Source organism: Phocoena phocoena, chromosome 1, assembly GCF_963924675.1.
Source record: "Phocoena phocoena chromosome 1, mPhoPho1.1, whole genome shotgun sequence".
NCBI classification, from domain to species: domain Eukaryota; kingdom Metazoa; phylum Chordata; class Mammalia; order Artiodactyla; family Phocoenidae; genus Phocoena; species Phocoena phocoena.
The window spans coordinates 135,104,977-135,119,131 of record NC_089219.1 but is presented as its reverse complement, the minus strand read 5'-3'; the positions used below and the strand labels follow the sequence as shown (position 1 = coordinate 135,119,131).

Below are 14,155 nucleotides of genomic sequence, written 5' to 3'. Positions count from 1 at the left end.
CCTCTTGGTAATCTCACCTATGCTTTAAATATCCCTACACTGACAACTCCCAAGCTTACACTTCCAGTCTGAACTGAAAATATATGCTAGTATATGTTATGTAACTTAACATTCTCTGTGGCTGTCCAACAGGCAGGTAAAACAAAACATGTCCAAAGCTGAACTCAGGCTCTTCCTTCAAAACCTGCTCCTCTGGCCCTTCTCCACAGGCTACACTGTCTATTCTATATAAATGGCAGCCCCAGGAGCTATGAACACAATACTAACAATTTTCCATCTCAGAGACTATCAACTACATGTGTCCGGTGTCAGGCCAAAAACCTTGTCATCATCCTTGACTCCTCTTGCACATACAGTGCCTGACAACTTCTCACCACCTCTTCCCTCACACCCTGATGCAAGCCACCTTCATCTCTCACCTGGTCTCCTTGATTCAGTTCTTGGTACCAGCCCCTCCCCACCCCCAGGCTTGCCTCCCCACATACCCTGGTCAGTAGTCAGGAAGAGCTACTTAAAACCCAAGTCAGAAAATGTCACTTGTTTGCTCAAAACCCTCCCCTACCTTCCGATCTTTTTCAGAGGAACGGTTTTCAAGGCACCATGCCATCCAGCCCTCTCTACGTTTCTCACTTTCTACTAGACCCTTGTGCTCACTCACTGCAGCTCACTGGCTTTTGCCCTGGGCTTCACACCTCACACCAGTAATCTTTTCCCTTATGTGAGCATAATAAATGGCTTACAATGGGTAGATGCATAATAAATGTTAGTCTCCTTTAACAAAAAATGCCTTCCTTGATTTCTTTCTTGTCTCTAAAATACAACACACAGTCATATTATAAAGTCATAAAATAAAAGTATAATGAAAAGTATCCAGGGCCATTGCAGACTTGTATATACTACAACAAACACACTATATTTTGTTCCTGAAAGAACTAAGAACGAAACTTATGGTAGTAAGTATCAGTACTGTTTTCTCAGCCTGGAACACTCTTCCCCAAAACACCAGTACGGCTTGCTCTCTCACCTCGTTCAGGTCTTTCTCAGAAGGCACCTTTTCAGTGAAGCCTTTCTGACCATCCTATCTAAAATCACAGCTCCCACTGCCCTTACGCCGCCCTGTCCTCTTCTGGCTTGTTCCATGTTTTTCATGACACAGTGCCAGTTCACCTCACTCAAATATAAGATGCATGAGGGCAGGAATTTTAGTCTCTTCAGTGCTGTAAGCCAGTGCCTAGCACAGAATAGACACTCAGTAAATACTTGTTGAACCACAACACATACATGTAAAACTGCAACTGACAAGTCCAGTGAAGAACTAGGAAGTGCTGGGAGAGCCTGTAGGAAGAGAAGAAAAGCTCACCTGAGAAAGTCAAACTTGATCTGAGAACTGAAGGATGAGTAGCAGTTAACTAGGATGTACACAGGCTCAGTGGTGAGAGGGGCTAAAAGGCCACTGTAGTGAGACCAGAAAAATGTGGAAAAGGTGTAAGATAAGGTTGGAATGGGTAAGAGGAGGCAAAACTTTGAAGAGATCTGTAGACGATATTAGGATAGTTTGTCTTTACCCTCAGAGTGACAGGAAGCCACTGAAGCATTATAAGCAGAGGAATCCAATGGGCAGATTTACATGTTGAAAAGATTACCTTGGCTATTGGGTAGAGAAAGTTTAGAAGGGTCAGGGTGGATGTGGACAGATCAGGTAAGAGGGCACTGCAGTAATTCAGATGAGTTACAATGGTGTCTTGGATTGGCGTGTTGAGAGTAGAGAGAGAATGGATAAATAAGATACTTAGGTTAAAAAAAAAATCAGTGGGGTTGGTGTTAAATTAGATCAGGAAGTGGGGTCAAGGGCATTTTTAAGGTTCACTTCTATGAAGTTTACAAAGCACTGTTAGATGTCCCAGGGAAATAAAGATTTCCCACTGACCCGAAGTTTATGTCCTTAAGTAATAGTCACTGTCTAGACCTTCAATGTCAAACCCCTCTCCACAAATGACTACCAAGCACAAGCACTTGCAATGTGGCAACTCCACATAAAGATGTGCTGTAATTATACAATATACACTGAATTTCAAAGGCTTAGTACAGAAAAAAGAGGGTACAACATCTCAATAATTTATATACTGATTACAAGTTGAAATGATAATTATTTTGGATGCAGTAGGTTAAGTACAATTATTAAAATTAATTTTACTTGTTTCTTTTTAATTTGTAATGTGGCTACTAGAAAATGTAAAGTTATAGAAATGGTTCACATTATATTTCTACTGGATGGTACTAATGTTGTATGAAACAGAAATATAGTAATTGCAGTTTATTCAAAAGGAAAAAAATAGAGGCTTCCCTGGTGGCGCAGTGGTTGAGAGTCCGCCTGCCGATGCAGGGGACACGCGTTCGTGCCCCGGTCCGGGAAGATCCCACATGCCGTGGAGTGGCTGGGCCCGTGAGCCATGGCTCCTGAGCCTGCCCGTCCGGAGCCTGTGCTCCGCAACAGGAGAGGCCACAACAGTGAGAGGCCCGTGTACCGCAAAAAAAAAAAAAAAAAGGAAAAAAATATGTCTAAGGAGAAGATGGCTGAACTTCAGGGCAAAAAAAATGTAATTTTTATAAAGAATTTAGTTTGCTTTGTTTTGTTCGGGGATGTGAGGAAATGAATATTTCAGTTACTATCATTTAAATACAAAAGCCATTTTCTGTTTGTGCCTTATTTATAGACTAGATTGTTTCTCTTCCTCTGTTGCTAAACTAATGGTTCTATTGAGGGTGCCCTCCATGGTAAGGGAGGAAAGTTAGAAAAACACAGAGTTGTGGAAATGACAAAGACTCAGAGATCATTCAGGCCCATCCTTTCACTTTGTTAAGTGACAGACTTGAGATACTCAGACATTAAGTAACTCACTTGAAAAACACAGGACTAATACTGTCTATACCACTGAAGATACAGATGTTTTCTGTAACATCTATGTTATAGTTGACTTGAAAATACTGCAACAAATACACTATATTTTGTTCCCAGAAGAACTAAAAAAATATCTTATGGTACTGAATATGTCGGTATTATCAATGACTTAGTTTTGAGATACAGAATCATATTAATATTCTTACCTGACAAGAGTGGGAAAAGCATCAGTTTTTAGAGTCTGAAAGCCAGTTCCAACACTTAGGTGTGTGTCGGGGACAAATGTCATTCTGTTTTCTCATCAGTAAAATAGATACTTCAGTAAAGTGATGAAGCCAAATCAGCCAAAATGATTCAAACAGTACTATCTATGACTCAACAGTGTATAGCTATGAATGCCACATGAGTTTTTGAGGCCTTGAGTAATATACAGAGAAGTTACATCAAAAGCTTTAAACATTTAAAAATTAATATAAAGTGTAATTTGTCACTTCTAAAACTTCTTAATTGGGGATACTATAATTCACCATCTTGTATATTTTAAAGGAAAGTTCTTAAAACTACTCACATCTGGTTGAATGGCTTTAAATACTGGAACATCCATTAGCGTTATCTGACCCTGAAATAAAAAGTAAAAAAATTACAATTTCTTGGCATTCCATAATGTGACATATATTTGCAATTAAAATTATATTCTGTACTAAAACATATTGAGTACTCAAATCTTTACCAGAAAGAAATCCCAGTTTTATAAGGGCTTAAAAAAATGAAAATTTAGCCCTTATATCATTAAATATAATTAATTCTAATTATCTCATGCCTATTCATATTGTTTTGTGAGATAAATAAAGTAAAGCTACAAAATAAAAATAATTATAAAAATTTGAACATGGTCATACATTAAATCCAAATTTAAAAAAAAAACCTTGGAGCTACTGGTTCATAGAGCAGTGTTGTTGTTGTGACTATTAAATCATATCTACTCAAACAGTAATATAAAATATGACATTAATGAAAAGGTATTCTTCCCAATTTATAAGAAGTAACTGACTCTACACTAGTGGCAAAGCATATTGAAGGACTTCACACAGACCTATCTCAACTGTGGTTATAGATGTAAAACAAAATCTAGCAATATACCAAGGAATAATATGCTATGGCCAAACACAGTTTACTCCTGGAATGCAAGAGTGATGCAATATCAGGAAATCAATATATTCTGCTAACAAGTTAAAGGGAAAAGATAGCACAAATAAATGAACACATATCAGTTAAGAATTAAAAGTTTTTCTAGGTATCCTTCATGATACTGCAATAATGCCTTCAACTTTAATTTTTTAATTTAGGAAAAAGTAAAAATTCTTCTTACATATGTCAATAAAGTACAGTTAGCTTGGGGAGGTGGTATTGGTAGGGACAAAAGCAATTACCATGAAGGTAAATACTTATTATTACTTACCAAGTTGATAGTGTAACTTACGAAGCTGCTCTAAAAATACCAATGGATTTTCTTACCTTCTCCTGTTCATTCCTCTGCTTGCTCCATTGTTGTGCTACTCTCCCCATCGATTCCCACATCCAGTTTTTTTTTTTAAAAAATCTCCTCTGTTGGGCCTACAAATTCTAACTGAATTGCACCAATATGTAAATTACCTGCAAAAACTGGAGAACAAGAGGTGGGAGGCTTACCGCATATTCTTCTGGTGTAACCTTAAGGACATCAAATACCACAGCATCAAAGCTTTTCTTCAATTCAGAACCTTTGTCACTCAATGACTCAGAACTGCTACTTTTCTGTTAAATTGAAAAAAAAAATGCAGCCATTTAAAAACTGTCTTGCAGTTAAGTGTCATGGAAACTAGACCGGCCTTAAAACTGAGGAAGCTAAAAGTGAGTTAACAAATGCTGTAGAAAAGTTGGGCAGAACACATTGCTTCCTTGGAAGAGCACTAGGAAAAGGGTCGGGCAACTTGAAATCTAACCTCAATTTTAGGGTTTTAGGTTCTCAAGTAAGTTTTCCTGTCTGTTTCCTCACCCTGACATCCTATCATTTCCAAAAGAAATAAAAGATATCAATAACAAGTTCAATGATTTTCAAATGGGGTAAAAGAAGTTAGGGGAGAAGGATACACCCATCTATAATTTTAAAAACTAATTTTTATTAAGAAAAAGACAAATTATTTTCCTAACATAAACCACAGGAAAACATTCAGAACTACATTAACTAAATAACCCAATCTAGTTTGTTAAGTGAATGTCTGTCTGTGATAGCACAATTGATACTCTTCTTCTTATTATAGTACAGATTTAAGCATTTTCTGCTTTAATTTTGAATTTGCTGTTGCTATATGCAGAACAAAAGGTGGCTTCTGGCCCTGAAAATCTTATTTCTGTTAAATTTCCACTTCATCTGTACTACAAAATAAAAGTGTATTTTGCAATCAGTTGGCTGAAACCAGAGTATCATCCCTGTAAGAACATTTAGATCACTCTCTGTTAAATGGTGGTAGGATATCAGGCTACAGTCAGTGGCAGAAGAAACTAACCAAAGTTTCATTTACAGAGGTATAATATTATGTATGTCAACCTACCAGCTATTATACATCAATTTTGAGCATCTGTCATTATGCTTCATTTTTACTTCCCTTGCAGTAGCAACTAAATATCAAAATCATTACAAAGGAAGGGATCTGTCATTAATTTTGTAAAATTCTCAACCATTATTACTTCAAATATTTCTTCTGCTCCTTTCTCTTTCTCCTCCTTCTGGCAGCCCCATTACGTACATGCTACACCTTTTGTCATTGCCCCACAGTTCCTGAATATTGCGTTCCATTTTCCTCATTCTATTTTCTCTTTGCACTTCAGCTTGGGACGATACTATTAACATGTCTTCAGGTTCACTGATTCTTTCCTTAGCCGTCTACTGGTCACCAGTCTACTGGTGAGCCAAAGTCACTCGTCATTTCTGGAACGACGTTTTCGATTTCTAGCATTTCCTTTTGATTCTTAGAATTTCAATATCCCTGCTTCTACTATCCATCTATTCTTGCATGTTGTCAATTTTTTCCATTAGAGCTATTAGCATTATTAATCATGGTTATTTTAATTCCCAGTCCGTTAATTCCAAAATCTTTGCCATATCTGAGTCTGGCTGTGCTGCTTGCTCTGCCTCTCAGCCTATGTTTTTTTGTTACTTTTAGCATGCCTTAAAATTTGCTGAAAGCCAGACATGATTTAGTGGGTAACAGAAACTGAGGCAAATAGGCCCTTAGTGCAAGGGTTTACGTTTATTTGTATAGGAGTTATGCTGTTTACTATTTGTTGTGGTTAGAGGTGCCTTCACCTTCTTCTAGTGTCCTTGTTTTGGTCTCTGGGTTTTTCTAGAAACTCCTGCTTTGCAGTTCTTTCAGCTGTGATCCTTTACTATTATACAGGAGCCATGTTGATGCGGTGGTAAGGTGTGGGAAGAGGAGAAGCATTCCATTGCCCTACAATCAGGTACTTTAGTGAGCCTGTGCCCTTGGGCTGTGACCTTAGGTGCTTCTCAGTACCCTAGACTCCCCTTAGAAAGTAAGACAGGAAGGCTAGAGGGCCCTGAGTTGGGTATTTCTCTTTCTGCAAGTAGGTTAGGCTCTGGTAAAGCAGTCTCCCCTGAGGTCAGGTGGGGAATACAATGTGCTGGGCATATATTAGGATGATTACTTCCCCCGAGTATATTTCAAAATGGTTACTTTCCCCTCCCTCTGCTGGAAACAGGAGGGATTTTTCTCCGAACCTCACTGTGAGAACTTGGTGGGGGCTCCTGGAGGTAAAACTCACAAAGGTGGGGAGGGAGACCTAAAACTGAGCCCCCAGGAGTTCTTAACTCTCAAGCTAGTCCACACACTGCCTCCAGCAGTTTGTCAATTACAGTAAGCTCCAGGGAATTCTGCTCTTGGTAAACAGTGATTCTCCCTATTTGCCTTTCTCCAGTTTTCAGGGCATCACTGTCAATTTGCTCTGTGACATCAGTTCTCTCATAGAGCTAAGACGAGTTATTGGTTTTCAGTTTGTTCAGCTTTTATCAAGCTGTGAGGACAGGAGTAATGAATTCCAAGCTCTTTATGTGTCTGAGCAGAAGTCCAAAGTCTCATAAATGGATTTCATATATAGTATCTTATTCCATGTGCTTAACCTCTGTAACTAAGACTAGCTTACAGTATGTTGACAATGTTACTTTATATTCCAAGACAAATACAGAAATTTATTCATGTTAAGCATTCAAACAGACATCAGTTAAGCAGTATATACTAATCCAATAACTACCAAATAATAAATATATTGTCAAGTAAATACATTCATTTTAAACATAATTTGGTAATTTTCTCCAAGTTTCTAACTCATTCAAGACAAGTGAGCAAATCATAATGGCAATCTTATTGCTTATCAAAGTCAGTAATCATTTTCCTCTTTTCCTTCTTACAAGCCATCAGTAGAGGCTTTAAAAATTATGAGTGACGTGCTTCTATCTGCTTTCCCACTACCAATAAATAAGCTGGTAACGACAAGAAGCTAAGCAGTACTGAGACATAATGTGCATAGTAGTAATTCTTTATTCACAACAAGACTAAAAAAATACTGACACTTCTAAATGTCTGAAAAAAGTTCGCCACCACTCTACTGACCAGAAGCTTAAACAAAGGTTAAGTCTAGAAGGCAGAGACAGGAGGAGTCAATCACCCATCAAATACCTTAAGTACTTGTGAGGTTTTCACATTTGTGAAGTTTGCATTTTGATATGTTAACACATCTTTATTTTAAGAGAAGGTAGAAAAACATATATTTTTAATTTTATCTTCTTGCCACAGCAGGAGGACAATTTAAAAGGCAGACTTCCCTCCCCCCCCCTTACTTCTCATGTACTAAATTATATTACTCTGAGGTAATTCATCCACTTTCAGAAAGGCCAACACTATTTTTTATATGAGTGAAATGATCTATTTTATTTAACAAACAATTGTGTTCTGTTTCCTGTAATACTAGCTCATATGTTTCAGGATACATAGTCATAAATATACTATACACATACACACGTACATTTAACATAGTCAAGAAATATGGTCATAAAAATACCATGTAAATATACATATATTACAGACATATTTACAAACATATATAATCCCTGTCTCAAGGAGGAAGAAAAGCTATGTATAAATTTATGGAAAAATTATTTTAAATGTTTTTTTTTAAGTGATAGTTTCAAAAATCAGAAAGCTCCTATCTGTTCAGGGAATCAGGAGAAAACTTCCCTAATTTTTTGAAATAGAAAAGGCTAAGGGTTTATACAAACATCAACAAGATGTAGTATTCTTTCATTAGAATGTAAATTTCACATAAAGAATTAGTAGCAGTTAAATCCATTAGAAAGAAAATTTAGGCTCATTTTGATGGAAGTCTTAAATGCAGGGCTGAATGTGTATTTAGTTAATATTTAGTTAGTAGGTAATGAGGAACCATGGACAGTTTGGGAATAAAATAAAGTATAACAGCTATTTTAAGAATATTAAAATTGAATTACAGTCAAATGTACCAAAAATAGCAGGGAATAGAAGTGCGAGATCAAAATAAAAGGCCACTGTAACATTCTAGACAAGAAATAATGAATGACCAAACTAAGATGGTACTAGGAGAAATAAGGAGTAAAGGACTAGATCTCAGAGATAAGGTGTGGTAGACAGACTCTAAGCCGGCTGCCAGGCATCTCTATCTCTTGGTGGTCACCCCAATGTGTAATCCTCTCCACTTGAGTGTGGGCAGGATGAGATGTCACTAGATGATTACATTACAGAGGATTCTAACTTCTGTTTTGTTAGCAGACTCTCCCTGCTGTGATGTGAAAATGGCTGTGGTGGGCAAGGGGAAGCAGGTTAATGCCAAATCTACAGATCTGAACGCTGATGCTAAGGACACGGTGATGCTACTAACAAAAGTCAGAGAAAGAGGGTGGCCTATTTTCTTTACAGGTAGTGCAGCAGAATAGAAACGAAGTAACCTGATTTTGTTCATATTGTAAGTAAAAAGTGCATTCATCAGAAATGCTTCATAAAATTCATAAGGGAAGCCAGAGCCAGAGTTAAAAATACAGAAATCATACTCCAATAAAGATGTTAAAAAATACAGAAATCATCTAATAAGAAAAATAATTGAAACTACTGACTTAGAATAGAATATTTTCAATGACAGCAAGGCCTAAGTAATTGGCTTGGGCAAAATGAAGTTATCAAGGAACTCTGAGGTCAAGGCGTTAAAGTGTCATAAACATTTATTCTCATCCTCTATGGTAAGAGTAAAATTAAGGAGAAATATAGAAGCTAAATACAAAAGTTATTACGGAAAGCAGGCCAAGTACCCTAGATTTACAGAAAAAGCAAAAAAAAAAAAAGGGGGGGGGGGTAGGTGAGCACCTAGTTCAGTCTTTATCTCCATCTTTAACACTCTGAGCTACATCACCGGAGTAGCTTTCAACATTCCAGCCTAATAGGTCTTTGATCTCCTTCAACAGGCTTGGAATCAAGGGATCTGACAGTGTCAATATTATGTCATTCTTTGCCCCACTTGTACTGTTGCCCTCAAGTTTCATAAAATGTAAAAACACTTTGAAAAGAAATTCTATGCATTCTTTAAAACTAAACCCAAGAAAGGGTTTTAAGTAATCATGATTTGTCAAGTATATGAAGTAGGTAGGGATGAACTCCTAAAACGTACAATGAACACATGGATGGTACAATGAAAATAGTTTTTTGAAAACTGAAAAATCCGTAACCCTTTTTCTCAAGCTCTGATTTACATCTGTGACCAATCATAATGCTTAAAAAATCAGAATGCCAGGTAAGAAATTTTACAACTAAACTTTTCAAATGTCTTACCTCAGAAGCAGTAGCAGCAATATTAACACTGCTTGCCTGCCCGTTCATTAGGTCCATGCTTCCCACAACATCAGTCCCTGACGCTAGTTAACAGCAACAGAAGACTGATTGCTTCACGTCCAAGGCCACAAATACATTATTATTCCTGTAAAAAAAAAACAGAAAACTTTAACTGTGTGTCTTATTGGAAGTTTAAGAAAAGAAACCCATGCCTGTCAACATGCCAAGAAATAAAATACTTCAAATTTACTAAACTCTATTTTTCACTTCAGTTAAATCACTAAATCTGGTTTGAGGACAATCCTATTATGCTATTTTCAAATGATCAGAAACACCAAATGGCCAGTGGTCAACACATGTTGCTGTTATATTCTTTATCAGCAAAGCAACGGTATAATTTTTCATTTATTGTGAGAAAAATTCAAAAGCTTTTTTAGTCTTAAGAAAAAGTGTAAAAAACACGTGGCAAAGTAATATATGGTCTCATGAAATAAATTTTAGAGATCTAAATGACATCCCTAACTCAACCACACTGAATAAGTTTAGCAGTGTTGATAATGTAGTTTACAAAGATATCACGAATAATTAAAAATAAATTATTATGGAGCATGTTATAAAAATACCACAGTACATGATATATTTATTTGTATAGGGCTTTAAAGTTTACTGAGTATCTTTACTCCATTATCTCACTGATCTTCACAACTACCAATAAGACTAAGGAAGATATCATGATACTCATATAACACAAACACAGCCTCTGAGGACACAGGCTGGTAAATGACGGGTCAAGAATAAAATTCAAGTCATCTAAAATTCTAGTCAAATATTCCTTCCACACCACCATAGTTTTTCCACTTTACTGGAAGTCAGAATGTTTACTTGAGAGTCTAATCCCTTTCCACAAAAAACTTGCTGTATATCATTGTGTTGGTAACTTCACCTATCTAGGAGGGAATTTCTTCCTCTCTGTAAAATGACACAAATAAACAGAGTAAGGTCCCTTTCCAACTTTAAATTTCTATGATATTTTTCATAAGAGAAATGGTTAAGTGTCTATAAATTAGGTATTTAAAACTATAACCACTTTTTTATTGAAGTGTAATTGACTTACATTATTATATTAGTTTGAGGTGTATCACATAGGGATTTGATATTTTTACACATTACAAAATGACTACCACGATAATCTAGTTACCATCTGTCACCATACAGAGTTATTAACAATACTACTGACTATATTCCTTATGCTGTGCATTACAAAATTGTACCCACTTTAAAAACTTAGTTTGAAATATCAATAATAATTCTCTTGAAATGCTAAGTTTCCTCTCTCTGGAGAAGCAATATAGGACAGTGATTTAGAAGCACAAACTCTAGAAAAAAACTGCTTAAGTGTGAACCCAGCAAACTGTTTGCCTTTTCTGTGTTCAATTTCCTTACCTATAGAACAGAGACAGCAATAAGTACCTACTTCATAGAGTTGTGGCGAGGAGAAATTAATTAATATATTCAAAGCACCTAAAACAGTGCTGACACATGGTAAGAGTGCTATTATAATGACACACACTTTGTCTACTATCTAATGAATCCACACAAGGCTTAAATTCAAGGGAGTCTTCTAATTAAAGAAGACAAAAACCTTAGAAATGTACCCCTCACAAAATACGTGTTGGTGGGCATCAGCAAAATCCTGACTGCAGAAATAATGAATGAGAATGCCTAAAATATGTTTCCTAGATGTAGCAAAACATGTTGCTGGTTTTCAAATGCTTAAAAAGTATTACTAATGATAGCAGCCTTCACAGTCACATCTTAAATTTATCTTCGTTTCTTCAGATATACCCTGAGTACCTGCTAAGAGCAAAACATCGTGCTAGAATTTTTAAAATGAGAACTACATTAGAAATAATGATTTTTTAAAAAAACATTTAGAAAACCAATATGAAAATGAATAGAAACACTCTAATTTCCTTCAATCTACAGTATTTATTTTATAAACTTCATTTATTCTTATTAAGAATCTTATTAAGAATCATTTATATTTATAGTACTGTACAAAATGAACTTGATAATCCCAATTCTCTCTGAAGGCAACACTCAATTTGCAATGAAATGTCTTCAAATAATTTCATTTCATTCTACATGCTATGCCTGATTAATTTAGATATGAATTCATAAATCAACAGTGCCCCCTAGTGTTAAGAAAAATTAATCAAATCGTTAAAAAAAATGTATCCTTAGTCTAAAACTTATATATCAAATATATAAATTTTATGGTTAATATCTACTGAAAAAGAGGTAATACACCAGGAATAAACATTAATACATTTGTAAACTATTAACAGTAAAGAATAAAGTTTTCTCTGCCTGCTTTTAATCAAAATGTCACTTAAATATCCTATGAAAATTGTCATATTAAAACCCATTACATGAAAAAAAAAAAGTATAGCAAAGCATACCTCAACAAAAATCTTATTCATAATTACTTACAAATGTACTACATGTCAGTATTTAATACTGTTTAAGTACAACAAAGCCTCATATGATACCATAAAAACACTTCATGTCCTAAGAGACAGGCATGGGTTTATATTTTTATAATATGTGCCCCAAGACGTTTCTGTGCTTTGCACACAAAAAAGTTCAAATTAGATAAGCCAAATATATGCCTTAATATTATTTACTTTTCCTAGCGCTATGTATAAACAGCACAATCATTCATAATAAACACCAACATCACAGCTCTTTTCTTAATGAAATTTATTATTTCCTATTCTCTTCTGAAACTTCTAAAGACATTTAATCTGTCCTTTAAAAGAGTTTAAATACCAAAACAGGCATAGTACTTCAATATAATCCCCAAATAGGAAATCTGAAATGTGTAGATTTACCTCCCCTGCTTGAGGTCACAAACTAGATTATTTAAACTGTAGGCACAATCATTCAGTCTCCTAACTCCTCACTTTCTCAATGGTATCCCCACAAAGAAACCAATGCTTTTTTAAAAAAGTAAACAAGAGGGTAAAGTTAAAGTGACAACTTCTCACTAAGGTAATCTCATTTCATAGTACCAGTTCTTTTCTAAAATAATTTATGCTATCATCATTAAGAATATTATGCTAGGGATTCCCTGATGGCTCAGTGGTTGAGAGTCCGCCTGCCGATGCAGGGGACACGGGTTCGTGCCCCGGTCCGGGAGGATCCCACATGCCGCGGAGCGGCTGGGCACGTGAGCCATGGCCGCTGAGCCTGCACGTCCGGAGCCTGTGCTCCGCAATGGGAGAGGCCACAGCAGCGAGAGGCCTGCGTACCGTAAAATAAAAACAACAAAAAAAAGAAAGAATATTATGCTAAAGACATTTAATAGTTTTACAAAACATGCTCTAGAAGAGCTAAGCAACTATAAGGAAAAAGGTAGTGAAATGTAATTAATTACTACAATTTCTTTGGAAACATTCAGATAATACAGAATTGATATGCTTACACATGACTTAAAATCTCAGTACCAGAAATTCATCTTACTATAAGTCTGGAGGGGACTTCCCTAGTGGTCCAGTGGGTAAGACTCCACAGCTCCCAATGCAGGGGCCCAGGTTCAATACCTGGTCAGGGAACTAGATCCCTCATGCATGCTGCAACTAAGAGTTCGCATGCCACAACTAAGGAGCCCGCCTGCCACAACTAAAGACCCAGAGCAACCAAATAAATAAATAAATAGTAAACTGCCAAAGCTGGGACACTTGAAACTTAAAAAAAAAAACTCTGGAGAAAAAGAAAAAACTACATAGATAAAGGATATTTAAATCAAGCACTATTTACAATAGTGAAAACCAGAAGTGACTTTCATGCCTTTGTATATAACCACATTAAAAAATTCAAATAGACAATTATAAGAAAAAAAACATAAGTGACAATTTCAACAAAAGAAACTGAACCTTCTTATTGTAAACTTACAAATTTCATGAGAAAAAGAAAGTAACAGGGTAAAGTTAAAACAACATAACTGCAACTCAATATTTAAAAGTTGTTATAGTGCTTGGCTCTCCTTTAAAATTTATTTTAAAATAAATGTTAAAGATATTTTATATGACACTCGTGGAAGGTCCAAAGATTTAAATGTCTGTATATCATAGCACTTCCAGCATTTCTGACACTAAGCTAAGCTTGCACTGCCTTCATTTTTTTATCTAAGAAAATTAGAGATTAGTCCCAAATTCCCTAGTACTTTAACAGTTACAGCCAACAAAAGTCTGATGAGTAACGACAACAACAACAAAAGATTTTGTCTTTGACATGATTGATACTGAGCTATTTTGACAGAAGTTTAATAAAAAATGTGGTTGCC

General features: G+C 35.8%; 1 protein-coding gene across 3 annotated transcripts in view; it reads right to left on the bottom strand.

The window, feature by feature from the left end:
• The window catches only part of RALGPS2 (Ral GEF with PH domain and SH3 binding motif 2), a 157,751-nt gene that overhangs the window by 108,129 nt on the left and 35,467 nt on the right, over positions 1–14,155 (bottom strand). For 2 of the 3 annotated variants that reach the window (XM_065883189.1, XM_065884542.1), the window contains exons 1-3: positions 9,808–9,864; positions 4,589–4,693; positions 3,468–3,518 (exon numbers count right to left, since the gene is read on the bottom strand). In XM_065883189.1, the coding sequence (XP_065739261.1) occupies positions 3,468–3,518; positions 4,589–4,693; positions 9,808–9,864 (213 nt within the window). Of the gene's footprint in view, positions 1–3,467; positions 3,519–4,588; positions 4,694–9,807; positions 9,953–14,155 lie in introns of those variants that run through there. The other variant, XM_065883881.1, reaches the window with a different exon arrangement.